General features: G+C 42.9%; 1 protein-coding gene across 2 annotated transcripts in view; it reads right to left on the reverse strand.

The window, feature by feature from the left end:
• Positions 1 to 23,518, reverse strand: part of Phactr4 (phosphatase and actin regulator 4) — a 71,584-nt gene extending 48,066 nt beyond the window's left edge. For both annotated transcript variants that reach the window (XM_028759886.1, XM_028759885.1), the window contains exons 1-2: positions 23,420 to 23,518; positions 12,664 to 12,717 (exon numbers count right to left, since the gene is read on the reverse strand). In XM_028759886.1, the coding sequence (XP_028615719.1) occupies positions 12,664 to 12,679 (16 nt within the window). In that variant the 5' untranslated portion in view covers positions 12,680 to 12,717; positions 23,420 to 23,518. The remainder of the gene's footprint in view (positions 1 to 12,663; positions 12,718 to 23,419) is intronic.
• Between the last annotated feature and the right edge of the window lie 4,225 nt (positions 23,519 to 27,743).

Genomic DNA, 27,743 nt, shown 5'->3' on the forward strand with positions numbered 1-27,743 from the left:
TTGTGTAAATTGTTCCTTTAGTCTAGAATTTCTTTCTCAAACCCAGGTATAGAGGATCTAGCCATCCCTTAAGAACTGCCTAAATTCTGCTTCCTTGGTTGAAGGCTTTCCTTAACCATGCAAACAGAATTCCAATAAAGGCTCAATGAACACTGACTATGTGCCCAGTACTGTGTTGGCACTCAAAACAAGGTTTTTCCCTAGGTGGTTATAGTAATAGGAGCTACCACAGAATATAACCAGCACATAGGTGCTTTCGGGGCCAGTGTCTAGAGGAAGCCTGAGAAAACATAACAGTTAAGAAAAAGGAACAAGTATCAAGAAACATTATCTGAAAGACAAAGAATATTATCTTCTACCACCTTGGGACGAACCAGCACTTGGGAGGCAAAAGCAGAAAGTTCCAGGCTAACCTGAGCTACATAATAAAATATCTCAAAAAACTCAAACCAAACAATCAAACAAAAAAATGGACTAAGCCAGTGGTTCTCAACTTTCTAATGCTGTGACCATTTAATATATACAGTTCCTCATGTTGTAATGATCCCAACTCCCCAACCATGAAATGATTTTCATTGCTCCTTGACATCTGTAATCATAGGCAACCCCTGCAAAAGGGTCATTTGATCCCCAAAGGGGCATGACCCACAGGTTGAGAATCACTGGACTAAACTCTGGTCTTGGTGGGCACACCACCCTGAACTGCAATAATCTTTACAATTCCCTTGTAGTCTAGAAGCTCTTTATGGGCTTAAACTACCTACCGAAGCTCGATGTAAGTAGCCCAGTGCACAGTGTACATGCAGCAAGTCTTCAGCAACCTGAACCTCCTGCCCCGTAAGCATGCCCCATGCATGCTAGGCAAGCACTGAACTACAGCCCCACAAGACACAGAATTAATCTGAAGCTTTGCTTATGAACCTTAGGAGCAAAAGACAATGTACCTGTCTGTGACCCCAGTATTCCAGGTGCTGAGACAGGGGGAAGGACAAGTTAAAGCAGCCAGGGTTATAAAACAAGACCCTGTTTCAAAGATCATCAGGGCAAAGAGCATGAGCAATGGAGGCAAGAAAAAACTCCGGCAACCAGAAAGTAGTCTATCAATTCCAAATGATGAGAGCTGCTAAGAAACTCACTTTGGAGAAGGTGGTGAAATATCCATACTAAATTTTGAAAATTTATTCCTAGCTAGGCGTGATGGCACAGTCCTTGAATCCTAGCATCCAGGAGGTAGAAGCAGGCAAATCTTTGCAAATTTGAGGTCAAACCTGGTCCACAAAGTGAGTTCCAGGACAGCCAGAGCTACATACTGAGGGGAAAAAAAAAGACCCTGTTTGGGGTGTGGAATTTTGTGTGTGTGTGTGTGTGTGTGTGTGTGTGTGTGTGTATGTATGTATATGTGGTAAAAATCCATGTTCTGCACAGGAGGATTATAAAGAGTACATGAAAGAACAGAAATGCTAAGTTCTTTATGTGACAGAAGTAAAGAATTAGGGGTCACTTTGTTTCAGATCAAATCAGAAAAAAAAGCATGAGGGCATACTTGAGAACGGAGACAATTACTCATAGATTGTAGAATTAAATTAAGAGACATACCTACAGTTTACTGGCCAGCTAGCTTAATGGATATGGGGACCCTCAAGTTCAGTAGGACACCATGTCTCAAAAAATAAGACCGAGAGCAACAAGTTGGTGTGTGCCTTTAATCCCAGAACTGGGCAAGCAAAAGCATGCAGGTCTCTCAGTTCAAAGCTAACCTGGTTTGCAGGAGTTCTAGGACAGCCAGAACTACACAGAGAAACTCTGTCTCAAAGCAACAACAAGAGATGGAGGGCAACAGAAGAATAGACCTGATGTCTCCCTCTGGCACCTGCATGCACACACCACACATATCACACATACCAATACACCACACACGAGACAAGCATGGCAGAGCAGAGGAAGAGATACAATGAGAACTCTGGCCACCATATGCATGTTCCCCCATGTGAGTCTGCATCTATACCCACATGTATACTTATACATGGGTGCTCACACACACAAGAAAACATGGATTTATATATACACCATATACACAGACAAAAAGATCATGTGAGCTACTACACGAGTGACTAAAATTATTGTTAAAATCCCTTCCTGTTAAACCAAGGGTTTAAGCAATTCAATATTCTTCCTAGGGGAAGAAAAGGGCTCCAGGAAAGGCTGGTCAGGTGTGCCACTGTGTACTTTTTCTTTATAATGAATCAAAAGTCAATCCTTGCCAAATAAGGAAAAAAAAAAGTCAAGTGAATTGTGTCATTAATAAACCTCACTGGCCACCAAATTTTTTCTACTCTATTGTTGTTTTTTATTTTTTTATGAACAGAATGTAGTTGGTTTTTATAATTACAAAGCCTTTTTCTTTTAATGAAAAAAAAAAAAGCCTTATAAAATCACATGGAAGGGCCAACTGAAGTCTAGTACAGAGCCCAGAGGTATCAATGATGTATAGAAACTGGGCAGACAGAACTGAGGACCCATGCAGGTTGTGCAATGTGCTGAATGTTTCCTCACAGCAACAGTCACTGCTGGTGACTCAAAGGGATGATAACTATGATTGTTCTGTCTTCCTTCTCTCTCTTTCATAACGCTTTACAATTCAGCCAGCTCACAAACTGTCTCCAAGGAGACAGGAAATCTGTGCAGAATTGGCCCTCAGTCACATATCTGTGGATACAGTAACTATTTGAGAATAGCCATGGCACCTGAAAAAGTTACTCAGGAACTTCTAGCAAGGATTCAGGTTAAGGGGCATTCCTTTCCGGCTCATGTGCAGAAGAATCCAGCCTTTATCCTCCTCTAAATAAAACGTCTGAGTAACGAACACCTGGCACCACGGTGAGTCAATAGTAATTCCTGCAAATAACTCAGGACGACTATGTTCATGTTGTTTCTATCAGACTCCCTCCAGCTGGTAACTCAAGTGGACTTTGCTGATTCCATGTATAAAATAGCTCTCCCTTCAAAACCTTCAATTTTTAGAACCACAGGAAATATAATTAAAAATTATATAATTAAATATATAAATTAAATTATAAATTTATATAATTATATAAATAAATTATATAATTAAAATTTTCCAAGGAACTTTTTTTGGTTTTTCGAGACAGGGTTTCTCTGTGTAGCCCTGGCTGTCCTGGAACTCACTCTGTAGACCAGGCTGGCCTCAAACTCAGAAATCCACCTGCCTCTGCCTCCCAAGTGCTGGGATTAAAGGTGTGCGCCACCACCACCCGGCTTCCATAGAACTTTTAAAATCAAAAATTACGTTTTACATTACACACACCTTTGCTTCTAAGTTTCATTTTAAAAGCAGAAACAAATGTATGTGTGCCTTAGGAAAACAGTTTAGTGAAATCAGAGGAAAGTTCAGACAACATGCACCTATGCTTATCTGTCTATGCTAAAGCAGCTAGTATAATTCTATTTTGACTTTTCTGAAAAGCTTTATGAATGCTGCGGATAAATATGAATCCTGAAAAACAGAACCTTCGGGGGCTGGAGAGATGGCTCAGTGGTTAAGAGCACTGGCTGCACTTCCAGAGGTCCTGAGTTCAAATCCCAGCAACCACATGGTGGCTCACAACCATCTGTAATGAGATCTGATGCCCTCTTCTGGTGTGTCTGAAGACAGCTACAGTGTATTCATATATAATAAATAAATCTTTAAAAAAAAAAAAAAAAAAAAAAGAAAGAAAAACAGAACCTTCTAAGAAACAAGTCTGGTGATTGTCATTTCAACCTAAGAATTATTTCTTGTCATAAAGAATCCTTAAATGGAGCATGATCTCACAAGGGTGGTGATGTATGCCTGTCAGTCCCAGCAGTGTGAAGGCTGAGGCCAGAGGATTGCCCTGAGTCTGAGACTAGTGTAAGCCACAGAGTGAGACTCTATCTCAAAAATATATCAAATATATAGCCAGTGGTCGCACATCTTTAATCCTAGTACTCAGGAGGCAGAGGCAGGCAGAACTCTGTGAGTTCAAGGCCAGCCTGGTCTAGATAGTGAATTCCAAGATATCTAGGGCTACACTGAGAAACCCTGTCTTGAAAAATCAAAATAAACAAAATAAATAAATAGAAAATAAACAGGATCCAATAATCATTAAACACTATACTCATACTCCCTGCTCCCCGGCTTAGGCACCAAGAACCTAACTAAAGGTATTCTCTACCCAAAATCTAAGGAATAACTATGCGGCATTTAATGGTCACTGTGAACTTGACTGGACAGAGAATCACCATGGAAACCTACCTCAGGGTTTACCTAGAAGATATTTCCAGAAAGGTTTAACTAAGGCTGGCAAATGGTTTACTACATAAGCCTGGAGACCTGATTTTCACCTCTAGATCTACATCAAGGTGTAGAAAAAGAACCAACTCCACAAAGTTGTCCCCTGACTGCCACATGAGTACTGTGGCATGCACATTCCCACAACACACTAAATAAATTAATAAATAAACGTTAGAAAGGAGGTTTAACTTAGGAGAAGACTCACTACACATGGGCTAGTGTTGTGAGCTGAAGAAAAAGTAGAAAGCAGACTGGTGAGGTAGTTCAGCAGGTAAAGGCACATGCTGCTGCTAACCCTGACAGCCTGTGTTCAATGCCCAGGTCCTACATGGTGAAGGAGAGGAGAGACTTCAAGTTCTCTCCTGACCTCCACAGACACATACCTAAAATGCACACACTCAAATAATAAATAAAGCTGGGCAGTAGTTGGCACACACCTTTAATCTCAGGACTCAGGAGGCAGAGGCAGGTGGATCTCTGAGTTCAAGGCCAGCCTGGTTTACAAACTGAGTTCCAGGACAGCCAAGGCTTCACAGAAAAATACTGTCTCAAAAAAAAAAAAAAAAAAAAAAACAAAACCACACACACACACACACACAAAACCTCTTAATTTATTTTACATACATTGGTGTGAGTGCATCAGATCCCCTGAAGCTGGAGTTACAGACAGCTGTGAGCTGTCACAAGAAGAGCAATTACCAGTAAAACCAAATCTGTTGTGTGGATCTGCAGTGATGTGGAAGAATAAAGGGCTAAAGTACTCCTTTTTTCTTCTTAAAGACAAGGTCTCATGTCTCCCAGGCTGTCCTCAGAGTCCCTGAGAAGCCGAGGCTGACCATTCATTCACAGCTCAGTACGCATGGTGTAAGAGCAGATCCACAGGCTCCAGTACACCAGGCAGATCGTCTACCAGCTGAGATGCAACCCCGGCTGATAATTCTTCCAGGATTTACTGATTTGGTTCAAATTTTCTTTTTATTGTTCGTTTGTTTTTTGGTTTTCGAGACAGGGTTTCTCTGTATAGTCCTGGCTGTCCTGGAACTCACTCTGTAGACCAGGCTGGCCTCGAACTCAGAAATCCGCCTGCCTCTGCCTCCCAAGTGCTGGGATTAAAGGCGTGCACCACCACTGCCCGGAAAATTTTCTTTTTCTTTTATGAAAAGTTTTCTTTAAATTCTGGGTTCAACAGAATGTGTACAGCACTTTAGAACTCAATGTCTCTCTGTGTGTATTTAGGACAATAATCTCAAACCTGGTTTTGGTTCTGTCCCTTTCTATGTAGCCCAGGAAGGCCCTGAAAGACATGTAACACCATGCTCACACTGGCTATAACCAATTCTTTTTCTGTGCTGGAGATCAAGTCCACGCCCTTGTGTATGCTAGGCAAGTGCTCTACCACTGCGCTGTGAGCTCAAGCTCCGCCCCCTTTCTAATCCATTTGGTAATTTCTCCCAGACACTCTCTAGCTTCAGCCTTTCAAGTCTTAGGATTTATATACATGTGCCACTTCTGCCAACAGTGACTTCTAGAATATAAGACTACAGACCTGGTAGCCCATGATATACTATATAGTATATCGTAGTCTATAATCCAGGCTCGTGGACACCTGAGGCATGAGAATCAAGCACTCAGAGAACCTAACCTTGTGCCTAATGTTCACAGTTCTCCCACATCTGCCCTCATCTTTAGTGCTGGTGCCCCTTGGAGCTCCCGGTCTAACTCGCCCAGCCACTTGCTCCACTTGCACTTTTCCTTCTGAATCTGTCCAACGGCCGGTCTTCAATCTCCAGTGCAGGCTACCTCTCGAGCTGTCTCATCCCTGCAACTGCATTAGACATTCATCTGTGTGATCGCAGTTACAGAGAGTGTGTCTCTGCCTTCAGCTGCATGCGCAACCTTTGCTGTAATCATCTCTCGACTCGTTGCTTTCTTGTTGGACTGTATATTCCTTGACAGTAGACATTGTAGTTGGGAGTGGTGGCCCTGTCTAGTGCCAGCTTGAGGCAGGAAGACTGCTGTTTGCTCAAGAGTAACCTGGGGTGCATGCAGGTATGTGCCACCTTATCTTTTGAGACAATAAATAAATAAATAAATAAATAAATAAGGTGGGACCATCTCAACAGCCTCATAAAATAGCATAGTACACAGTAGACTATGGCGTTCAAGAGATACTTGGGGACCAGCAGATGGCTTACTGGGTAAAAGGGCTTGCTTTAGAAGGCTGATGAGCTGACTCTCATCTCCAGGACCCACTTGGGGAAAAGAGAGAATCAACTCCAGGCTCTCTTGAATTATGGTGGATTTAAATTATGAAATGTGCACAGGCCTAGAAATTATGAATACATAATAATCACTGATCAGTTGTTTGAAAACAAAAAAGACAACATAATTGAGATTATCTTGTTATGTGTGCTTCATGTGTTATTATAAATTAGCTTCCACATGAGACACATGTTATTACACATTAGTTTCCATGAGTTATGTTATTGTAAATTAGTTTTCACAGAGGCTTTCTAATTTACCCATGTGCATATGATGCAGGTATATGGAAGACAGAGGTAGATGTTGGGTGTATTCTTCAATCACTCTCCACCTTATTTTCTGAGACAAGTTCTCTCCCTGGGACCTGAAGCTCCCCAATTAGGCTAGGCTGGCTGGCCAGAGCCTCAGGAATCTGCCTACTCCCACCTCCCCAGTGCCAGGATTACAACAACAAGCCATCACACCTGGCTTTTTTGCATAGATTCAGAGAGTTTAAAGTAAGTCTTTACCAACTGAGATAATTTCCTAGCCTTACAACTACTTTTATTTATATAGAAAGTTAACTTTAGGGGCTGGAGAGATGGCTCAGCGGTTAAGAGCTCTGACTGCTCTTCCAGAGGTCCTGAGTTCAATTCCCAACAACCACATGATGGCTCACAACCATCTGTAATGGGATCCGATGCCCTTTTCTGATGTGTCTGAAGACAGTGACAGTGTACTCACATACATAAAATAAGTAAATAAATCTTTTTTTTTAAAAAAAAAAAAGAAAGAAAGTTAACTTTATCTAACATTAACAATTTCAAATCTCTTTAATCCCAGCACTAAGGAGGCAGAGACAGGCAGATCTCTATGAATTCAAGGCCAGCCTGGTCTACATAGTGAGTTCTAGGGAACAAGAGATACACAGAGAAACCCTGTCTTAAAAAATAAACACAAGGGCTGGTGAGATGGCTCAGTGGTTAAGAGCACTGACTGCACTTCCAGAGGTCACAAGTTCAAATCCTAGCAACCACATGGTGGCTCACAACCATCTGCAATGATATCTGATGCCCTCTTGTGGGGTGTCTGAAGACAGCTACAGTGTACTTACATATAATAAATAAATAAAAATTAAAAAAAAAAAAAACACAAACAAAAAAAAGTCCAAATCTCTTAAGACCTTAAATTCTATCTTTTCTGTGTGTGTATTCTGGATCCAAGTGCATATGGACATATGTGTGCAGGCCATAGGTCAGTACTGGGTATTTTTCTCAATCACACTACAATTGATCTTTTAAGGCAAGGTCTCAAGCTAAAGCTGGAATTTGCTGACTCAGCTGTACTGGATGGCTAGCAAGACCAAGAGATCAGCATGTCTCCACTGGCCAGCCCTGGAATTACACAAGCCACTGTATTTGGCTGTTAGGGCTGAAGATTTGGGATATTATGCTTGTGCAGAGAGTACCTATACCTAGGCCCCTGAAACAATACCCTATTCTTTTCCTTTTTCCCTTCAAGGCAGCTGGGGTGGTGTGCCAACTAAAATTTGTTGAAAGAATAAATACAGTTAAATGTCCAACCACCCACCATTATCGTTTGACTGAGGTTAGGATACTAAGTAGCCTTCACTGTAACCAATATTAAAGCACACATTGTAGATGTGTAGTGAGATTATAAGCAGAAGCAGATGGCACACACCTCTGTATGTTCTGTACTGAGTCAAACTACTCATCTTTTAAAGACTGTCTCTTCAGGGCTGGAGAGACAGTTCAGCAGTTAAGACCACTGGATGCTCTTCTAGAGGACTGGAATTCAATTCCAGCAACCACATGACAGCTCCCAACCATCTGTAACTCCAGTCCTAGAAGATGATACTCTCTTCTGGCCTTTGAGAGCACCAGGCATGTCTGTGGTGGGCAGACATATATACAGACAAAACAGTCACATACACAAAATAAATCCTTAGCCTCAAAACCAAAACAACACCCCAAACAAACAAACAAATAAAAAAATCTAAGAAAATTTTATTTTCTAATTTATTCATTACTTATTAATAGTAGTTTTTCATGTGCTTGTATATGTGTTTATGTATAGGTGCATATGCCTATGTGAATACATGTTTGTGCAGATTCATGTAAAGACCCAAGGACAATCTCATATGCCACTGTCCACAACACTGTCCATCTCATTAGTTAGGCTAGCCTGGATGGCCAGGGAGGCCCCAAGGATCAACCTGCTTCCGCCTCCCCAGCACTGGGGCACACACACTCATCATGATGCCCAGTTTTCAAGTGGGTTCTAGGAATGCTTTACCAACTGAACCATCCCTGAGCCAGCCAGCCAGCCAGCCAGCCAGCCTGCCCCCCCTCTCGTTTTTGTTTTTGTTTTGATATGGAGATATGGAAATCAATCTGCAGCTCAGGCTGTACTAGAATTAATTATTTATCTCAGGCTAGCATCAAACTAGTGGTAATTCTCTTGCCTCCATCTCCAGAATGCTGGGATGTTTAGGTGTGAACCAACAAGCAGGCATATATTATTCTTAGAGCTTTAAGGAAAAAAACACTACAAGAGAAAGATGAACCATCATTACTTTTAGCCTCATTTAATCTTAGAGGAATTTACCTCCTACGCCTGAAGGACTGCAACTAACTAAAGTTCACGTTTCCTCCTCCTCTTAAATAGAAAGGAAGGGCTGTATTGCTGACATACTTTTAGCTCCCAGTGTTAAGACAACATCATAAAAAATTTCCCATCAACATGGTCATTTAATAAATCCCCTTGAGCTGGGCAGTGGTGGTGCATGCCTTTAATCCCAGCACTTGGGAGGCAGAGGCAGGCGGATTTCTGAGTTCGAGGCCAGCCTGGTCTACAGAGTGAGTTCCAGGACAGCCAGGGCTACACAGAGAAACCTTGTCTTGAAAAACCAAAAAAAATAAAAAATAAAAAAAAAATTCTCCCTGATCAGATAGAGTGGTTCTCACCCTTCCTAGTGCTAAGCCCCTTCAGCACAGTTCCTCATAATAAAATAATAAAATTATTTTAAATAATTTTATAAAACTTAAAAATTACAAAAATAATTCTGCTGCTACTTCCTAACTGTAATCTTGCTACTGTTATGAATCATAACGTAACTCTCTGATATGAAGGATATCTGGTCTGTCACCCAAAAGGGGTCTCAACCCACAGGTTGAGAGCTGCTGAGATGGAGGCAAGAAAACACAACAAACCCAAAAGTTCGCAGCATCATAAGTACTTCTAAATTTAGGCACAGTAAGAGCCAGGTGTAGTAGTGCGTGTCTTTAACCTAGCACTTGGAGGCAGAAGCAAGAGGATCTCTGTGAGTTTTAGGCCAGCCTGGTCCACATAGTGAGTTCCAGGATAGCCTAGGGAGACCTAGTCTCAAAAACACAAAATTAGACATAATAGATACAACCGACCCTTGGGCCACTGTCACTCTCATCCCTCAAGGGCACCCCACTTTATTCTATAATAACCTTAGTCTTCCATACTAAATAAACTAAGCGAAAAGAAAACTGACCTTATTTGGCAAATAAATTGCTCATTACACTAACACATGGTTTCTTACATTTTTTATTTTTTTTTATTTTTTTATTTTTATTTTTTTTTTTTTTTTTTTTTTTTTTTTTTAATTTTTTCTAATTTCTTTTTGGTTTTTCGAGACAGGGTTTCTCTGTGTAGCCCTGGCTGTCCTAGAACTCACTCTGTAGACCAGGCTGGCCTCGAACTCAGAAATCCGCCTGCCTCTGCCTCCCAGGTGCTGGGGTTAAAGTCATGTGTAACCACTGCTCAGCTTGCAGAGTGGTATTCTTGACCATCCTGGTCTACACAGTGAGTTCCAGGTTGGCCAGGGATATATAGTGAGATCCTGTCCCAAAAGTGGGTAGAGGGAGTTGGATCAAATGGCTCCGTTGGTAAAGATATTATCATGATCCCCAGACCTCACGTGATAGAAGGAGAGACTCTTGAAAGTTCTCCTCTGGCCTCTACACTGCTGTGGTAAACATATACACACAAAAATTATTAAAATAAATATGAAAATACCCCACAAGTTAAACAAGAAATTCATTTACATGTCATACAACTTATAGGCCAAAGGTAATTTTATACAACATTCTTCCATTTATTTTCAGACTGTGATCCATCCCATTCTCACTAAGTCAGGCAGAACTTTCCAATTATATTAGCATTCAAAGAGTTTCAGACTTGGTAAAATTATAGATTTTTTGTTGTTGTTGTTTTTCGAGACAGGGTTTCTCTATATAGCCCTGGCTGTCCTGGAACTCACTCTGTAGACCAAGCTGGCCTCGAACTCAGAAATCCGCCTGTCTCTGCCTCCCAAGTGCTGGGATTAAAGGCGTCCACCACCACCACCCGGCAAAATTATAGATTTTATGTGTACGAATCTTTTTCTGCATATCTATGCACAATGTGAGTACAAGGTCTTCAGACGCCAGAAGAGGGCACAGGAGCCCCTGGAACTGGAATTGCAAAGGGTTGAGTCACTGGGACTCCAACCCAGGTGCTCCGGAAGAGCAGCCAGCGCTCTTAACCTCTAAGCCGTCTCTCCAGCCCCATCACAGATTTGAGATTAAGGATGTCCAAACCCAAATGCAGTAGAAATCTTTAGTGCTACCTACACTGTCCAGCCATCACCATTCCTGCATCACTTGTCTCCCTGTGCTTTGTTCTCCTTCCTTCCTTCCCTCCCTCCCTCCCTCCCTCCTTCCCTCCTTTGTTTCCTCCCTCTCTCCCTCCCTCTCTCCCTCCCTCCCTTCCTGTCTTCCCTGTTCTTTGAAATGATCTCATATAATGTAGGTGTGGTCCTCTAACCTCTGGAGGATGGCCTCCTGCATGGATGTCCCAGTGCAGGCTCATATCTCACTGTCTGCAGCTTAGTATATCAACACTATCTTTAGGAACAGTCACTGTGCTATGAAAATAAGTTCAACCTCCCTAATCCTCAAAATAATTTCAAGACTAACTTGATGACAAAACTATGTTTATTAACAAGGTGCTGTCTGCCCTCTAGTGTTCAAACTAAAGGTCTCCTGATGAGCTAGCTATACTTCTATAAAAACATGCTCAGCCACCTAGGCTCATTAAAACCAGAAAAATAAACAAATGAACAAACAAGTAAATAAATGCATGTCCTCTCAATTAAGGCCAAAAACGTAACCTGAACTTCCTGATTATAGCTACCAGGTCAGAAAGTTCAGCCTCAGTCACATCAATGGCAACAGAGCAAGACAGAAGAAAATAAACTAATATCTCAAATACACTTCCTACGGGCTGGGGATATAGCTTGTAGTAAGGTTTTACAATGCCTGCATGTACACATAAGGTATGTGTCTCTCCTAATGACTGAATCATCTTCCCAGTCCCTTACATCTAATTTGCAGTACAGTAAATGTTGGCAAGCAGAAGCTCATTAAGATCCTTAGTTACGTTAAAGGTATGAATGGCATCCAGCACTGCCATGAACGCAGGAGGCAACGACAAGAGGGATCTCTACAAGTTCAAGACCAACCTGGTCTACATAATGAACTCCAGGCCAGCTGGTGCTACAATGAGATCCTGTCTCAAAAAAAGCAAAACAAATGGGGCTGGAGAGATGGCTCAGTGGTTAAGAGCACTGGCTGCTCTTCCAGAGGTCCCAAGTAGCTCACAACTGTCTGTAACTCCGGTTCCAGGGACTCTGACACCTTCATACCAAATGCATATAAAGTAAAATTAGCTAAATTAAAAAAAAAATCAAACAGACAAGAACTCCAAAACCCTAGTGCTGGGGGTGGTAGCAGAGGCAGGAGGATCCCTGTGACTGCAAGGCAGACTGGGCTACATGAACTCCAAGACAGGCAGGACTAGGTAGAGAGATCCTATCTCAAAAGCAAAAACTAAAAATAAAATAAAAAACAAAAGCTAACAGACGAGAGAATGAACGGATGCTGAGAGCACAAAGGCTGAGAGGCACTGTTCTCCATCAGCATCCTGAGCGTGAGAGAATGCACTCAAAGCTGCAACAGGTAAGGACAAGCATCAATACAAGATCAGGCCATACTCACCAAATGGATCTTCCATGCCACTGTTAACCAGCGTAGGGAGAGGAGGAGGAGTTTCTGAAAAGAGAAAAGGTAAATGCAATACTGAAAACAAGAAACTTACCATTTTGTAAGTTTCTTTAAAATAAACCCAACTCACTCTTTAGTAAGCATCTAAGCACTACTGAAAAATATAACTTATTAAATAGAGCACTGTAACTGGAGCGTGGTAAGAGGGTTCAGCAAATGAAAGCATCTACTACTCAAGCCTGATGACCTGGGTCCCATCCCTGGAACCCATGGAAAATGCCAGATGTGGTGGCATGCATCTGTGACCTCTGCACTCCTAAGGTGAAATGGGAGAGAGACAAGAGCACGCCTAGGCCAGCTAGCCTGGGTTATGTAGCCCAGCAGAAGCAAGGTAGAAGGAAGGCCAGGAGATAGAAGCTCATGTCTTTAATGCTAACAGGTAAGAGGCAAAGGCAGGGGAATCTCTGAGTTCCAGGACACCCAGGGCTACAGAGAAACCCTGTCTCAAAAAACAGGGGCTGGAGAGATGGCTCAGAGGTTAAGAGCACTGACTGCGTCTTGGGCAACCACATGGTGGCTCACAACCATCTGTAATGGGATCTAATGCCCTCTGCTGGTGTGTCTAAAGACAGCAATAGTGCACTCATACATAAAATAAATAATTCTACAACAAAAAACAAAAACAAAACCCTACCACCAACAAAAACGAAGACAACTGACAGTTTTTGGACTTTCACATGGACACTGTGTCATGCATGTGGGCTCACACTCCCACAATCACTCACACTCACACACAGAATGATAATTAATAGGGTTAAGGGGTATTATTGGGATACAAGCATAACAAACTAAAGTATCAGGAAAAATCTAAGTCTAATTTTCTTGTGTGTGTATGTGTGTGTTTCCTGCTTTTTGAGGCAAGACCTCACTACTTTTCTTTTTTAAATACATTACCCTCAGTCTCCTAAAACACGCTGACTCTCCAGCTTGCATTCAATGGCATGTAAAGGAAAGAGCAATGTTTTGTGTAAATGAAAAACAAACCTGCCATGTGGCGCATCCCTTTAACCTTACCCCTCAAGAGGCAGAGACAGGTGATCTCTGTGAGCTTGAGGCCAGCCTGGTCTACATCCTGAGTTCCAGATAGCCAGAGCTACATAATAAAAAGACCCTGCCTCAAAAGCTAATTACATAAATAACAAAACAACTTATATGCATATCTGTGAAGAGATAAGAAGGATATCTTTAGGGAAGGAAGTAATTTTACAGAAGAAATTATCTTTTTAGGTACAGGAATCTAAATTTAGGCCACTTATGTATGAAAATAAAACAACAGAAAAATGTTTTTGCTTTGTTTTTTAAAGATTTTATTTACTTATTTTATATAAATGACGAGTACACTGTAGCTGTCTTCAGACACACCAGAAGAAGACATAAGATTCCATTACAGATGGGTATGAGCCACTATGTGGTTGCTGGGAATTGAACTCAGGGCCTCTGGAAGAGCAGTCAGTGTTCTTAACCATTGAGCCATCTCTCCAGCCCCCAGAAAAAAGTTTTTAAAAAATTTTTTGCTGTTGTTTTTTGAGACAGGGTTTCACTTTATAGCTGGCTTGCCAATTTATGGAGATGCTCCTGTCGCTGCCTCTTGAGTACTGGCATTAAAGGTCTCCAACACCATGTCAAGCTAAGAATTTTAACTGAATATAAATATTTACTCAACTTCGTGAGGGTCAAATCTGCCTCATCTACCTTTGTGCCCAGGCCAGTTTCCTAGCCAATCCCTCTATGAGCTTGTCCTACGCACATTCCCTGATCGGCAGTGTGAACACAAACTCTAACTGCAGTCAATTATGAGCAGAGAGAACGGGGATGAGGACGGGGTTCTGGAGTAGACTACAGGGCAGGGCAGATACAGGGTCAAACGCACAGCACTGACCGCCCCTGGCACACGGTGCTGCTGGTCCAACTCTTAAGAGTTTCCACACTGGCAGGCAGTGCTGTGGGAAGGAATGTACTACTTGACTGGAAGACTAAGAAAACAGCAGCTATAATGACAGTGGGATTGAGAAATTACTGCCAAGCTCAACCACTGTGACAGAAAAAGAAAACAAACAGGTAACAGAGATTACTGCTCATCTGACAGGTAGACAGGAAAGCCTCAAAGTATTCTTGGTAACCTCCAAAGTTTATCTCTCTTGCAGCAAGATAGCAGAAAGCTCCGAGGACCAGCCTAAGAACCAGTCATCAAAGTATCTCAGCTCCAGAGGTAGCCAGTTTACCACAGAAGCCGAGGTGTATGATCCTATGTGTGCTGTGGTACACCATCCTGTGTGTGCTGTGGTACACCATCCTATGTGTGCTATAGTACACCATCCTATGTGTGCTGTGGTAAACCATCCTATGTGTGCTGTGGTATACCATCCTATGTGTGCTGTGGTACACCATCCTATGTGTGCTGTGGTATACCATCCTATGTGTGCTGTGGTATACCATCCTAAGTGTGCTATGTTATACCATCCTATGTGTGCTATAGTACACCATCCTATGTGTGCTGTGGTACACCAACCTATGTGTACTATGGTACACCATCCTATGTATACTATAGTATACCATCCTATGTGTGCTATGGTACACCATCTTATGTATACTACAGTATACCATCCTATGTATACTGTGGTATACCACCCTATATGTACTGTGGTATACCATGCTATGTGTGCTGTGGTATACCATCCTATGTGTGCTATCTATGTGTGCTGTTGTATACCAACAGAAGGGTCCTGAATGGGAAAGAATGAGATGTTAGTGTATAGAATCAGGATATCTGAGCTGATGCCTGCTGTGGCTTAGGTGTGTTAAGAAACTTGTCCCCAGGGTGCTGGTATTGGGAAATTGAACCTTTAAGAGCTAGGACCTGATGGAGAGAGAATATTTTGGTACTTTGATGGAACTGTTAAATTTTTGAGAGGGCAAGCTGTTATAAAGGCCAGAGCCTGAGTTTTTCCCCTCCTATGTGTGCCCCCTACCACTGCCATGACATGGGTAGTAAGGTCCTCACCAGAGGCCTTCAGCAAAAGCTAGAAAACTTACTGGTTCACAGCGCTTAGGGAAATCTCTGTCTAATCATTACTTAATCACTAAGCCAAACAAGTACAGACTGCAGTTGGTTCACAAAACAAAGAACACACACTTTACAAGTTTAGTCTAAGAGAGCCACCAAAGTAAGACCAAAAGAAACCCACAGCAAGGGAAGTTTGTTCCAGGGCTGCCAGATCACATTACTTTAAATGGCCAATCCACATATCCCTGTGCATATGTGGTGTGCATGTGGATAAAGCCAAAGAAAAAGGCTCCAAAGGGAGAGAGTCAACAAATGAATAGGAAAGTATGGCTTGTAACTAGGCAGGAAAAATCAGTCAAAAAAGCTGGATTGGGCCAAGGGTGGTTCTTTAATCCCAACAGTCAGGAAGCAGAGGCAGTCCATCCAACCTCTATGAGTTAAGAGGCTAGCCTGGCCTACATAGCAAGTACTAGGCCAACTCCAGGGTTCATGGTAAAACTGTTTTAAAAAAAAGAGAGAGAGAGAGAGAGAAAGAAAAGGAAATAAAAGCTGAATAAAGGAACCCTAGCTGTTAAAAGATTTAAAATAAGCTACAAAAAAAAAAAAAAAAAACCCTACTAAATCTAAAGAATCAAAGGGCTATCTATGTGTGCAGCTCAGTGTCAATGGAAAACACATTTCACAGGATTTGATTTCTAACAGCATAAAAAAAAAGTCCTGTCTAGTTAATTGTTTGTTTGTTTGTTTGTTTGTTTTCAAACCCTGGCCTTACCCTGTAGTCCAGACTGGCCTAGAACTTTGTGCCTAGTGTGGCCCAAACTCACTGCAAACCTCAGCTAAGCCCCATGGGTGCTGGGATTACAGGTGGGAGCCACCACCACACCAGGACAGGAGGCTCAGTGACTAGCAGCAGTCCCTGTGCATGCTTGCTGTGTCCAGCCATCCAGGGTGGACATCGTTGGTTTGTTCCAGCAGTCTGGAAGGGTTATGAGAATCAGAGTGTTAAAACCCAAGTGTAACACACTCTCAGCATTCCAGACCACTCTTTCCCCTAAACAAACAACTAAACATGTTTACACTCCATTCCATTCTTATGTTCAAAACCATTCCTTCTACCTAGAATAAACTTAGGGCTTGGGAGACAGTTTCCTCTGGAAAGTGCTATCTTGCAATCATGATGATCTAATCACCAGAAGACCAGAAGACATGATGATTTAAAAAAAAAAAAGGCTAGAACAAGAAGATTGCTGAGGCTTGCTGACCTACTTGGAGAGTTCCAGGCCAATAGGAGACCCTGTCTCAAACAATGTGTGCATCTGAGGAAGAATATCCCAGGTTGGCCCCTGGCCTCCACATGTAGTCATGTATCTGTGTGAACACACACACCTTAAAAGAAGGTGGTATAGTCAGGCAGTGGTGGCACTCGCCTTTAATCCCAGCACTTGGGAGGCAGAGGCAAGTGAGTTTCTGAGTTCGAGGCCAGCCTGGGCTACAGAGTGAGTGACAGTGCCTGAGTTCCTACTTACTCTAAGACCATACTATAAAAACAAACCACCGTCTGTACTGCTTCCTGCACTGTTTACCAAAAACACAATCTTTTTTTCCCCCAGAGAGGGTTTCTCTATGTAGCTGGTTATCCTGGAACTCACTCTGTAGATTAGGCCAGCCTTCAATTCAGAGATCCATCAACCTCTGCCTTCTGAGTGCAGGGATTAAAGATGTGAGCCACCACTGCCTAGCCCAAAACAAAATCTTAAACTGGACATATTGGTACATGCCTTTAATCCCAAAACTCAGGAGAATCATCGCAATTTCAAGGCCAGTGAGGTCCAGGCCAACAAGAGTCATGCTATAAAGTGTGACCCCAGTCTCAAACAAAACAATACAATTGTTGAGTCCCTATCTAAATTTTATATATTTATTTTTTTATTAATTAAAATTTTTTCTTTTTTGATTTTTTTTTGTTTGTTTTTTTGTTTTTTTTTTTGTTTTTCGAGACAGGGTTTCTCTGTATAGTTCTGGCTGTCCTGGAACTCACTCTGTAGAACAGGCTGGCCTCGAACTCAGAAATCCTCCTGCCTCTGCCTCCCAAGTGCTGGGATTAAAGGCGTGCGCCACCACCGCCTGGCCTTTTTTGATTTTTCAAGACAGGGTTTCTCTATGTAGCTCTGACTGTCCCGGAACTCATTCTGTAGACCAGGCTGGCTTCAAACTCAGAAACCAACCATGCTCTGCCTCCTGAAATGCTAGGATTAAGGGCATGTGCCACTACTGCCCAGCTCTAAATTTTATTTCCATTTGAAAAATAATGTGTGTATGTTTGCCTATATGTATGTATGTGCACAACATATGAGCCTGCGGCCCTTAGAAGCTAGAAGAGGGCATCTGGTCCCTGGACTTACAGATGGTTATAAGCCATGATGTAGGTGTTAGGAAGGAAACCTGCATCCACTGCAAAACACACAGTGCTCTTATCTGTTGGGAGATCTCTTCAACTCCAGCTTATTTATTTATTGAGTGTGTGTGTGTGTGTGTGTGTATCTGTCTGTCTGTCTGACTGACTGTACACATGTGCACACCACAGCATGCATGTAGCAGAAGTTGGTTCTCTCCTTCTACCATGTATGTGGGTTATAGGAATTAAACTCAGTTTAACCTAGCTTGGTGTCTCTACTGCCTGAGCCATCTCAGCCCCATCCAACTGCTATCTTTCTGTAATACCTTAAGAGTTTTGGAGAGGCTGGGTGGTGGTGGCGCATGCCTTTAATCCCAGCACTTGGGAGGCAGAGACAGGCGGATTTCTGAGTTCAAGGCCAGCCTGGTCTACAGAGTGAGTTCCAGGACAGCCAGGACTACACAGAGAAACCCTGTCTCGAAAAAAACAAAAAAACAAAAACAAAAAAAAAAAAAAAAGAGTTTTGGAGACATCATGCCAATGAAACACGCAGCCCCTACCATACAACAGCAAAACAAAAAAATCTGCTAGATAAAAGATCCATTTTGGTTCTGATACTCTCCAAAACCATACCTGGTCACTTTTGATATTCCTTCATTCAAGGGACACTGAGTGAATAATGTTCCAACGGAACACCCAGAGCTGAGGCTGGAAACGGGGCTTGGTGGTTAAGAGCAAGGGCTGCTCTTACTGAAGACTCGGGTTTGATTCCCCCACCCTCATCAGGGTTCACAACTGCCTAAAACTCCAGGTCCAGGGGACCCAATGCCCTTTTCAACACAACCTGCAGGCACATGGTACATCCTCAAGTGCACACACATAAAACTTAAAAATTAAATAAATTGAAAAAGAAAAAAAGAATACCAGCTGTGTGCTAAGCAATAAGCATGAAGACTAAGACCTTATTCTATGCAGGAGATGGAACTCGGTGGTAATCAGAACTGCCATTATGACAAGAACTGTAAAAAAATAAAAACAAACTTTCTTTAATAACGAATACTTTGAAAAGGATCTCCATAAGTGGTTAGAGATAGCTCCTATTAAGATACAAAAGGAAGGGTGGGAATATAGAACTTGCTCATTATATACAGGCCCCAGCATGGCCACATGACAGCTTCTCCCATCAACCCCAAAACACCTCCAAGTTTTACAAAGGGACAGACACTTGGTCCAGGATCCACCTGCTCATTTTTCCTTTGCTAGAAACAGCAGCACCAGCACCAGCAGGAGGAGGAAAGAGAAGAGGAGGAGGAGGAAGAGAAGGAAGAAGAGGAGGAGGAGGAAGATGCTCAGGCCACTTATTCCTGGAAACATTCCATTATGTAAAGCAAGAAGCTATTATCCCCATGTTCAAGATGAAAATCTAAAGCCCAAGGATGTGACATAAATCCAGGCATGTGGTACAGGCCTATATATATCTCAGAACTTTTGAGACTAAGGCAGAAAAATCATTTCAGGTGCCAGGCTAGCCTCAGCTACATAGTGAATTTCAGGCCAGTATAAGCTATTATATAAAGAAAGACTCTGTTTCAATCAAAACAAGTTAGTTTTAAAAAGAAGAGGTTAAGCTGGGGCTGGAGAGATGGATGACTCAATGGTTAAAGCACCAACTGCTCTTCCAAAGGTCCTGAGTTCAATTCCCAGCAACCACATGGTGGCTCACAACCATTTGTAATGGGATCCGATGCCCTCTTCTGGTGTGTCTGAAGACAGCTACAGTGTATACACACACATAAAAATAAATGAATCTTTAAAAATGAACAAGGCAGAAAGACAGAAACAAGCAAACAAGGCACAGTCAACACTTTGGGAAAAAGAGAGAGAGAGAGAGATTAAGTTGGCTGTACAATGATGGAGACTTATATTTAGTGTAAATTTACTATCTGTCTCTTTCCCTACCCCAACCTGGAATCAGTCTGTAAGGTCTGTAAACCTCCAGAGGTGAGAACAATTTCACTGCTCTGTCCTTGGGTCCTAAAGCATTAATTTTCATTCATGGCTTAATGAGTAAAAGGGTGGATCTGTAAATAAAGCAGACCAACATTTAAAGAAGAGACGTGGGGAATGAATCCCTTCTCACTACAGTATCAAGACAAAACAGATCTAGAGCGTGCAACCATTAGTTTAAAGGCTGATCTAGTTTCCAATCTAGCACTGAGAAGGCTGAGGCGGCAATGAGAGCTGGAGGGTAGCCTGGGCTATGTAACAAGATACTATGTCAATCCTATCCCAAAAAGAAAAGAACTAAGAGAAAGAACATAGACTAATTACACTGACTCAATTCCACTGGAATGTTATGCATTTTACTTAACAATTTAAGAACAAGAGCTGAAGTAGGCTGCTGTTTCTGAGGTCACATTCATGGCATGTACTGACAGAAAACTGAGACTGAGCTGCAGGTTAAGTCTGACCAAACGTTTTTAACTATGCATAAAAAGTGCATGCATTTGAGTTCTGTCTTCAGGATCAGAAAGCCAAAGCTGCCTTACCTACTTCTTCACATACATAATTCTTAACAAACCTTTCACCATAGTCTTTCCTCTTCCCCCGCCCCCAAACATGGTCTTACTGTGTGTGTAGCTCTCCTCCTAAAACTTGTTATGAAGACCAGGCTGCCCGCAAATGTAACCACCTTTTAATAAAAGCTTAAAACCACAACTTAGTAATTCATCACCTTTTGTCCCCAAGGCCCCATAAAATTGCTATTCTGCCTAGACACAGGACAAGCAAGCCAGAGTGAAGGCAGTAATCAGATGGAAAAGACTTCATGGTTCAATGAATTTCAGTTCCTTATAAATCAGTTTGTTTGAGATAGAAAATATTTCCATAAGTTTTCTCTTATATTCAGATCTCAGCAAATTAAAGCAGTTTGTCGAAATATGATTGTTAGCTGCATTGAATCTAAGGAAACAGAAAGCCCTAGGCTTCCTGTTTGGTTCAGCTTTCCTACCTGGGCTAACTGTTTGGCTTTGGGCCAGTTACTTAACATTTTAGAGGAAAGGTTCAATCAACTGTAAAGTGAGAACCAATACCTCACGTAATTATGGGGAGGATATAATAGTTATACAACATGTATTAATAAGACTTATACAACATACATATACAACTCTTCAAAAATAACATGGACACCACTATCCTGTTTGAGTAAATAAGCCAGAAAGTAGTGATTCTGCTAGAAATTCAGTTTAAGAGGTGCATTGGATGGCTGGGCAGTGGTGGCGCATGCCTTTAATCCCAGAACTTGGGAAGCAGAGGCTGGCGGATTTCTGAGTTCGAGGCCAGCCTGGTCTATAGAGTGAGTTCCAGAACAGCCAGGGCTACACAGAGAAACACTGCCTCGAAAAAAACAAAAACAAAAAAAACAAAACAAACAAACAAACAAAAAAAGAGGTGCATTGGTGCAGCCATAATAATCTTAGCACTTGGAAAGGCGAAGGCAGGTTAGGAGAACCCAAGCCCAGAGTGGGCAACAGAGTGACCCAATCTCCAGTAAATAAATAAATTTCTATTCCCCGTGATTTAAAAATAGCTGGGGCTGGAGGCATAAGCTTAGTGGCAGACCATCACATGGTCAAAATCCTGGATTCCATTCCTAGCACAACAAAAAATGAAAAAAAAAAAAAGTTTTGGGCTAGCAAAATGGCTCAGATGGAAAAGGCTCTTGCCATGTGAGCCTGACCATCTGAGTTCTGTTCCAGGAACCCACATGAAAGGAGAGAGCCATCTCCACAGCATTCTCTGAAGTCACAGCTGAACTGACTCCACTGCCCCCCACCCCCCCCCCCCCGACACATTTAAGAAACTTTTTTTTAGACCTGGTCTATAACAGGTCTACATAGATCTAGCTGGTCTTGAATTCACGCTTCTCCTACCATAGCTGCGGGAGTACTGAGGTTACAGGGATGGATGTACCACCACAACTAGTTAGGGAAGACAACTGACAACCTCCATACATTAACACAATCTAAGAGTCTCAAAGTCACTTCCATTATAAAATGTCGAACAGAATAATGGAGACTTTATTTGCCTACATTTCTGGGGTGGGAATTTCGCCTCAAAATACCTTTCCTGATTCATGTAAAAGGAGTCCCAGCTGTCTTCACTCAAGGAATTTGAAATACTAATCGATTTTTCAAAGGGTATCTACCTTGGCCTTTATAAAGCTTCACCCCTATGCTAAGTCTCATTCGTTCTTCGACGGGACATACAGTTACCACTATCTAACCAAACTGGATCAAGTCAACGCAATTCAGCGGTGTCCAGTAAAAACATATTTTAATCACTCTTACCCTAAATCGCCTTTATTTTTTTAACCTGGCTTAAAAAAAAATGCTTTCTAGCCTCTACTGGATTTCTAGGTTTTTCTACAAAGCAGGTGCTTTCAGTAAGCTTTTTCTTTGGAGTTTTTGTTTAAAAAAGAAAAAGGACGTAGTCTGGAAAGTCGAGGAGCTGCGTGGACAAATGAAGTGCTGAAGACTAGAGGCAATGAATGATGTCCTAGTAATCACTCCTCTCCGATTTTCAGGTTTCCGAGCAATGATTCGCTTGAGTTCTTTGCCGCCGCCGCCCCCACCCCCACCATCGCAGCTGCCACACGTATGGCAGCAAATTTCCACTCTTTCTCGGTTTCCGGGATTGAGGCTCCAAGTCTCACTTCTTTTTCTTAGACTCCATCCACTGGAGGAGAAAAGCGCCTTGAGTTTTGATCCCTAGCTGCCGGAGGCTGACATTTAGAAAGAAGTTGGACTATAACTTCCAGGTTTCCACTGAAACTATGCCAGGCTCCTAAGCCTCTGCTCTGCTCAGCCAGGATGCAGAGGTCTGAGGGAGGTCACTTTTGAAAGATGGACTTTGACCCGATCCAGTTACAGTAACCAGATCCCCAGGGAGCAGTCCCCAGCAGAACGTGCGGGCTCCCCTGGAGACCGCGACTCCGCGCACCGCCACAAAAGGGGAAAAAGCGGCGCAGACAAAAGGGCCCCGCGGAGGCTGGGGGGCGGAGAGCGGGAGTCTACGCGGGCCGGCCACAGGCGGGGACACCGCCGCGGGGCCGTTGTGGGAGGGCCGAGGAGGGAGGAGGCTACGGCCCGCCACGCCCTGGCTGCACGGACCGCCGCCGGCGCCGTTACCCCCCTACCCCGGCCCGGACCGCGACCCCCAGCCGAGCCGAGACCGCCGCTGCTGCGCGCGCGCGCGGGAGGCGCTCACTTTCCCAAGTTTGAGGAACTCACCCAGGTCGTTGCTGCCTCCTCAAGCTCCACAGCACTTTCTCCCGGAAATCCTACCTGGTCTCTGGCCGCCTGGCTCCAGCCAGAGCCTTCGGCCCCAGGGGAGGGGGGGGGCGGAGGGAGCGGGCCGGACAGTGAGGGTAGGAAGTGCCGCCGCGGAGCCTCACGGGACTTGTAGTCCACTGCAGTGGCCAGCGCTTTGGCGAGCGGGACAAAATGGCGGGAACTGCAGGCCCTCTGCTGCGAGGCGCCTGGCCCCTTACTCTGCCAATCTGGGCATGCGCCGCCTGAGGCCGGTGCACTGCACATAAAGGGATTTGGGCAGCTTGCCCAGTTCTGAGCAAGGCGAAGGTCTCTGGGCTTGGGAGGACACGTTCAGGAACAGACTCTCCCAGCGATGCCCAAGAAAGGATGTGTGTGTAGTGCTCTACAAAAGAAGACCAATCTGTCTCAAACTATTGAGAGCCAGTTTGAAGTGCAAAAAACTTTTTTTTTTTTTTTGGTTTTTCGAGACAGGGTTTCTCTGTGTAGTCCTGGCTGTCCTGGAACTCACTCTGTAGACCAGGCTGGCCTCGAACTCATAAATCCGCCTGTCTTTGCCTCCCAAGTGCTGGAATTAAAGGCCTGCGCCACCACTGCCCGGTGAAGTGCAAAAAACTTACAAGTTGCCCTCAATGTTTTATGAAAGTAGGGAACCCAGCCCATTAAGTGCAGACATTCTACATCCACACTCCCAACTGTTCGAACTTTTTTCCCACTAACTATTACCTAGTGGAAGCCACCATCTGTTTCTAAGTGGCACTCATTTCAGGTTCCAGGGCTTTATCACCCTCCAGACACCCTCCTTGCAGCTGCTCGAGGATCTTTGTAAATGCCAAACCCAAGGGTCACGCCCATATTAGATTAAATGTATGCATACGATACATACAGAGGAAAATATAGGAGAAAAAATTATGCCTTTCAAACACATAATCCATAATATTTAAAAAATAGCAATCAGCCGGGCGGTGGTGGCACACACCTTTCTTTAATCCCAGAACTTGGGAGGCAGAGGCAGGCAGATTTCTGAGTTCGAGGCCAGCCTGGTCTACAGAGTGAGTTCCAGGACAGCCAGGAATACACAGAGAAACCCTGTCTTGAAAAACCAAAAAAAAAAAAAAAAAAAGCAATCAATTACATCCCAGTTGTGGCAGCACACACCAGTATTCCTAAGTGGTCTGGAGACAGGGGCTGGAATATTGCTGTGAGTTCCTGATCAGTTTGGTCTACAAAGTTCCAGGCCAGGCCAACCAGAATTACATAGTGAGACCTGTCTCAAAACAAACAAATCCGGGCTGGAGAGATGGCTCAGTGGTTAAGAGCACTGTTTGCACTTCCAGAGGTCCTGAGTTCAATTTCCAGAAACCACATGGTGGATCACAACCATCTGTGATGGGATCTGATGCCCTCTTCTGGTATATCTGAAGATAGCTGCAGAGTACTCATATCCATAAAATAAATAATAAATCTTAAAAAAAAAAAAATCCAACAATAAACAATGGATGCCAGCCAGATGCTGTCTGGTAATATAATAATAACAACAATGATGACAACAACAATAATAATAATGGCCAGAGAGATGGCTCAGTGATTAAGAGCACTTACTGCTCTTCCAAAGGAGCTGAGTTCTGTTCCCAGCATTATACATCAGGCAGCTCCAGGGGATCTGAACCTCTGGCTCTGTGGTCACTTGTACTCATGTGCACATACCACATACAGACAATACTCACCTACACATAATTAGAATTAATAAAAATAAATCATTAAAAAAATAATTATAATAAGCATAATCACAATAATTGCATGTCACCAAAAATTAAGATTTGGGTTTTAAGGCCATATAAGAATAAAAAGGTAAATTCAACTCATTTGTAAGTTCCTTTCTAGTTTCAAGGAGCTCTTTCATTACTTCTCAATGAACTTTGATTGCTTGCCTTTCTAAAATAGATAAAATCAGATGAATAATAAAAAGATAAACCTTAGACTAGAATTAACATAGTTGCAAAGCATATAATCAACGAAAGACCAGTATGGAATATAAAACAAAACTATCTCAATTAAAAGATAACCCAGGAACTGGAGACATAGTTCAGTGGTAGAATGCTTGCCTTGCACACAAGATGTTCAAGGTTCAAGTCCTACTATAAATAGATAGATAGGTAGATAGATAGATAGATAGATAGATAGATAGATAGACAGATAGATAATGGCACTTTCATGTGTGTATGTGTATGTGTGTGTTTTCAATTCAGGTTTTCTCTGTGTAGCCCTGGCTGTGCTTGAACTCACTCTGTAGACCATGCTTTCCCGGAACTTAGAGATCCAGATTTATCTGCCCCCGTCTCTTAAGCACTGAGATTAAAGGCATGTGCCAGCTCTGCCCAGTGACACTCTGTTTTTTACAGAAGGCTTGAATACACTTTGTAGCGAGAGAGATAAACAGTTTACAAATAATACATGAAGGGTGTTAAATAAGTACGAATTAAAACCAAATAACCTACTAAGAGAGACCAATAAGGCTATAGCTAGGGCTGAAGAAATGGCTCTGGGGTTAAGAGCTCTTGTTGCTCTTGCAGACCTGGGTTTGGGGCCCAGCACCTACAAGGTAGTTGACAACCTTCTTTAACCCCTGTTGTAGGAGATCTGATGCCCTCTTCTGGCATCCATGGGAACTGCATGCATATGGTACACATATACACATAGGCAAAACATTCAAACACATATAATGAAAAATAAGTAAATCTTATTTTTAAAAGCACTCCCCTCTCGAGCCGATGAGATGGCTCACCTGGTAAGAGCACTTTACCACCAAATCTTATGTCCTGAGTTGGATCCCCAGAACCCACATAGTGGAAGAAGAGAACGTAGTCCTCCAACCTCCATATTTTCCCTGTAGCCCTCATGTGTTCTCCAATCAATCAGTCAATCAACCAACCAATCAGTCAATGTACTTTTTTCCTCAGTACTTCCTTCTTGGATTGCTGTCTCTAAAACAACAGGTCATGAATGTCAGAGTGTACCTCAGTGTTGTCTCTTGAAAGTGGAGCTGTGCAGGCTGAGGAGATGGCTCAGTGGTTAAGAGCACTGACTGCTCTTCCAGAGGTCCTGAGTTCAATTCCCAGCAACCACATGGTGGCTCACAACATCTGTAATGGGATCTGATGCCCCCTTCTGGTGTGTCTGAAGAGAGCAGTGGTATACTCATATACATAAAATAAATAAGTAAATCTTTTAAAAAAAGATTTATTAGCCGGGCGGTGGTAGTGCACGCCTTTAATCCTAGCACTTGGGAGGCAGAGGCAGGCAGATTTCTGAGTTCGAGAGTTCAAGGCCAGCCTGGTCTACAGAGTGAGTTCCAGGACAGCCAGGACTATACAGAGAAACCCTGTCTTGAAAAACAAAAACAAAAAACAAAACAAAAAAAAGATTTATTTTAGTTATACATGCACACATATACCTCTATGTAGTGTGCATGTGGACATGTATGTCTGAGTATGTGTAAATGCATACGTGAGTGCACGCGTGCTTGCGGAGCTGGTCAGCCTCCAGTTGCTGGCAGGTGTCTTCCTTGCTTGCTCTTCATCTTACTGAGGCAAAGTCTCTCGATGAACAGGGAGCCAGTTCCAACTAATCTAGCCAGCCAGCCCGCTCCAGGGATCCCCTCTCTCACCCTCCAGAGTGCTAGGACTGTGGGCAACTGCCACAGCTCCCTAGCTTTTCTGTGGGTGTTGGTGACCCAGACTTCAGTTTTCACAGCGAATGGCAAGGACTTTATCGGCTCAGCCCCTCTTATCTTTTGTTTAAGGCTTTCCTGTTCTGTTTGCTTCTTGGAGAAGCATTAACGGCCTCGTATAATAAGGCCTTATTGTGTTGGATTGTTTTGACCTTGTTTAAATGTTTTGATTGATCCATACTTGTAGATTTTGGGAGAAGAGTTGAATAACACTTGTCAGAAATGGCCCTTGACTTTATTTTATCTTGGAATACAGAGTTTTATGTATCCAAAGCTGGCCTCAAAGTCACCACATAGCTGAAGATTACCTTGAACTTCTAATTCTTCTGCCTCCACCCCCTGTCCCCCACCAAAGCTGGGATTACAATTTTAGGCTACCAGGCTTGCTTTATGTGGTGCTGAGAATTGAACCCAGGGCTTTGTACATGTGAAGCAAAAACCCTCTGGCAACTGAACTGCAGCCTCAGCCCGGGAAGTGGTGTTTTGTTATCTCTGCTTTAGAGAGTATTGGGTTCTGAGAACAAACCTTTTCTTTTCTTTTTCTCTCAATTAGTA

Source organism: Grammomys surdaster, unplaced genomic scaffold, assembly GCF_004785775.1.
Source record: "Grammomys surdaster isolate TR1022 unplaced genomic scaffold, NIH_TR_1.0 126313, whole genome shotgun sequence".
Lineage (NCBI taxonomy): Eukaryota > Metazoa > Chordata > Mammalia > Rodentia > Muridae > Grammomys > Grammomys surdaster.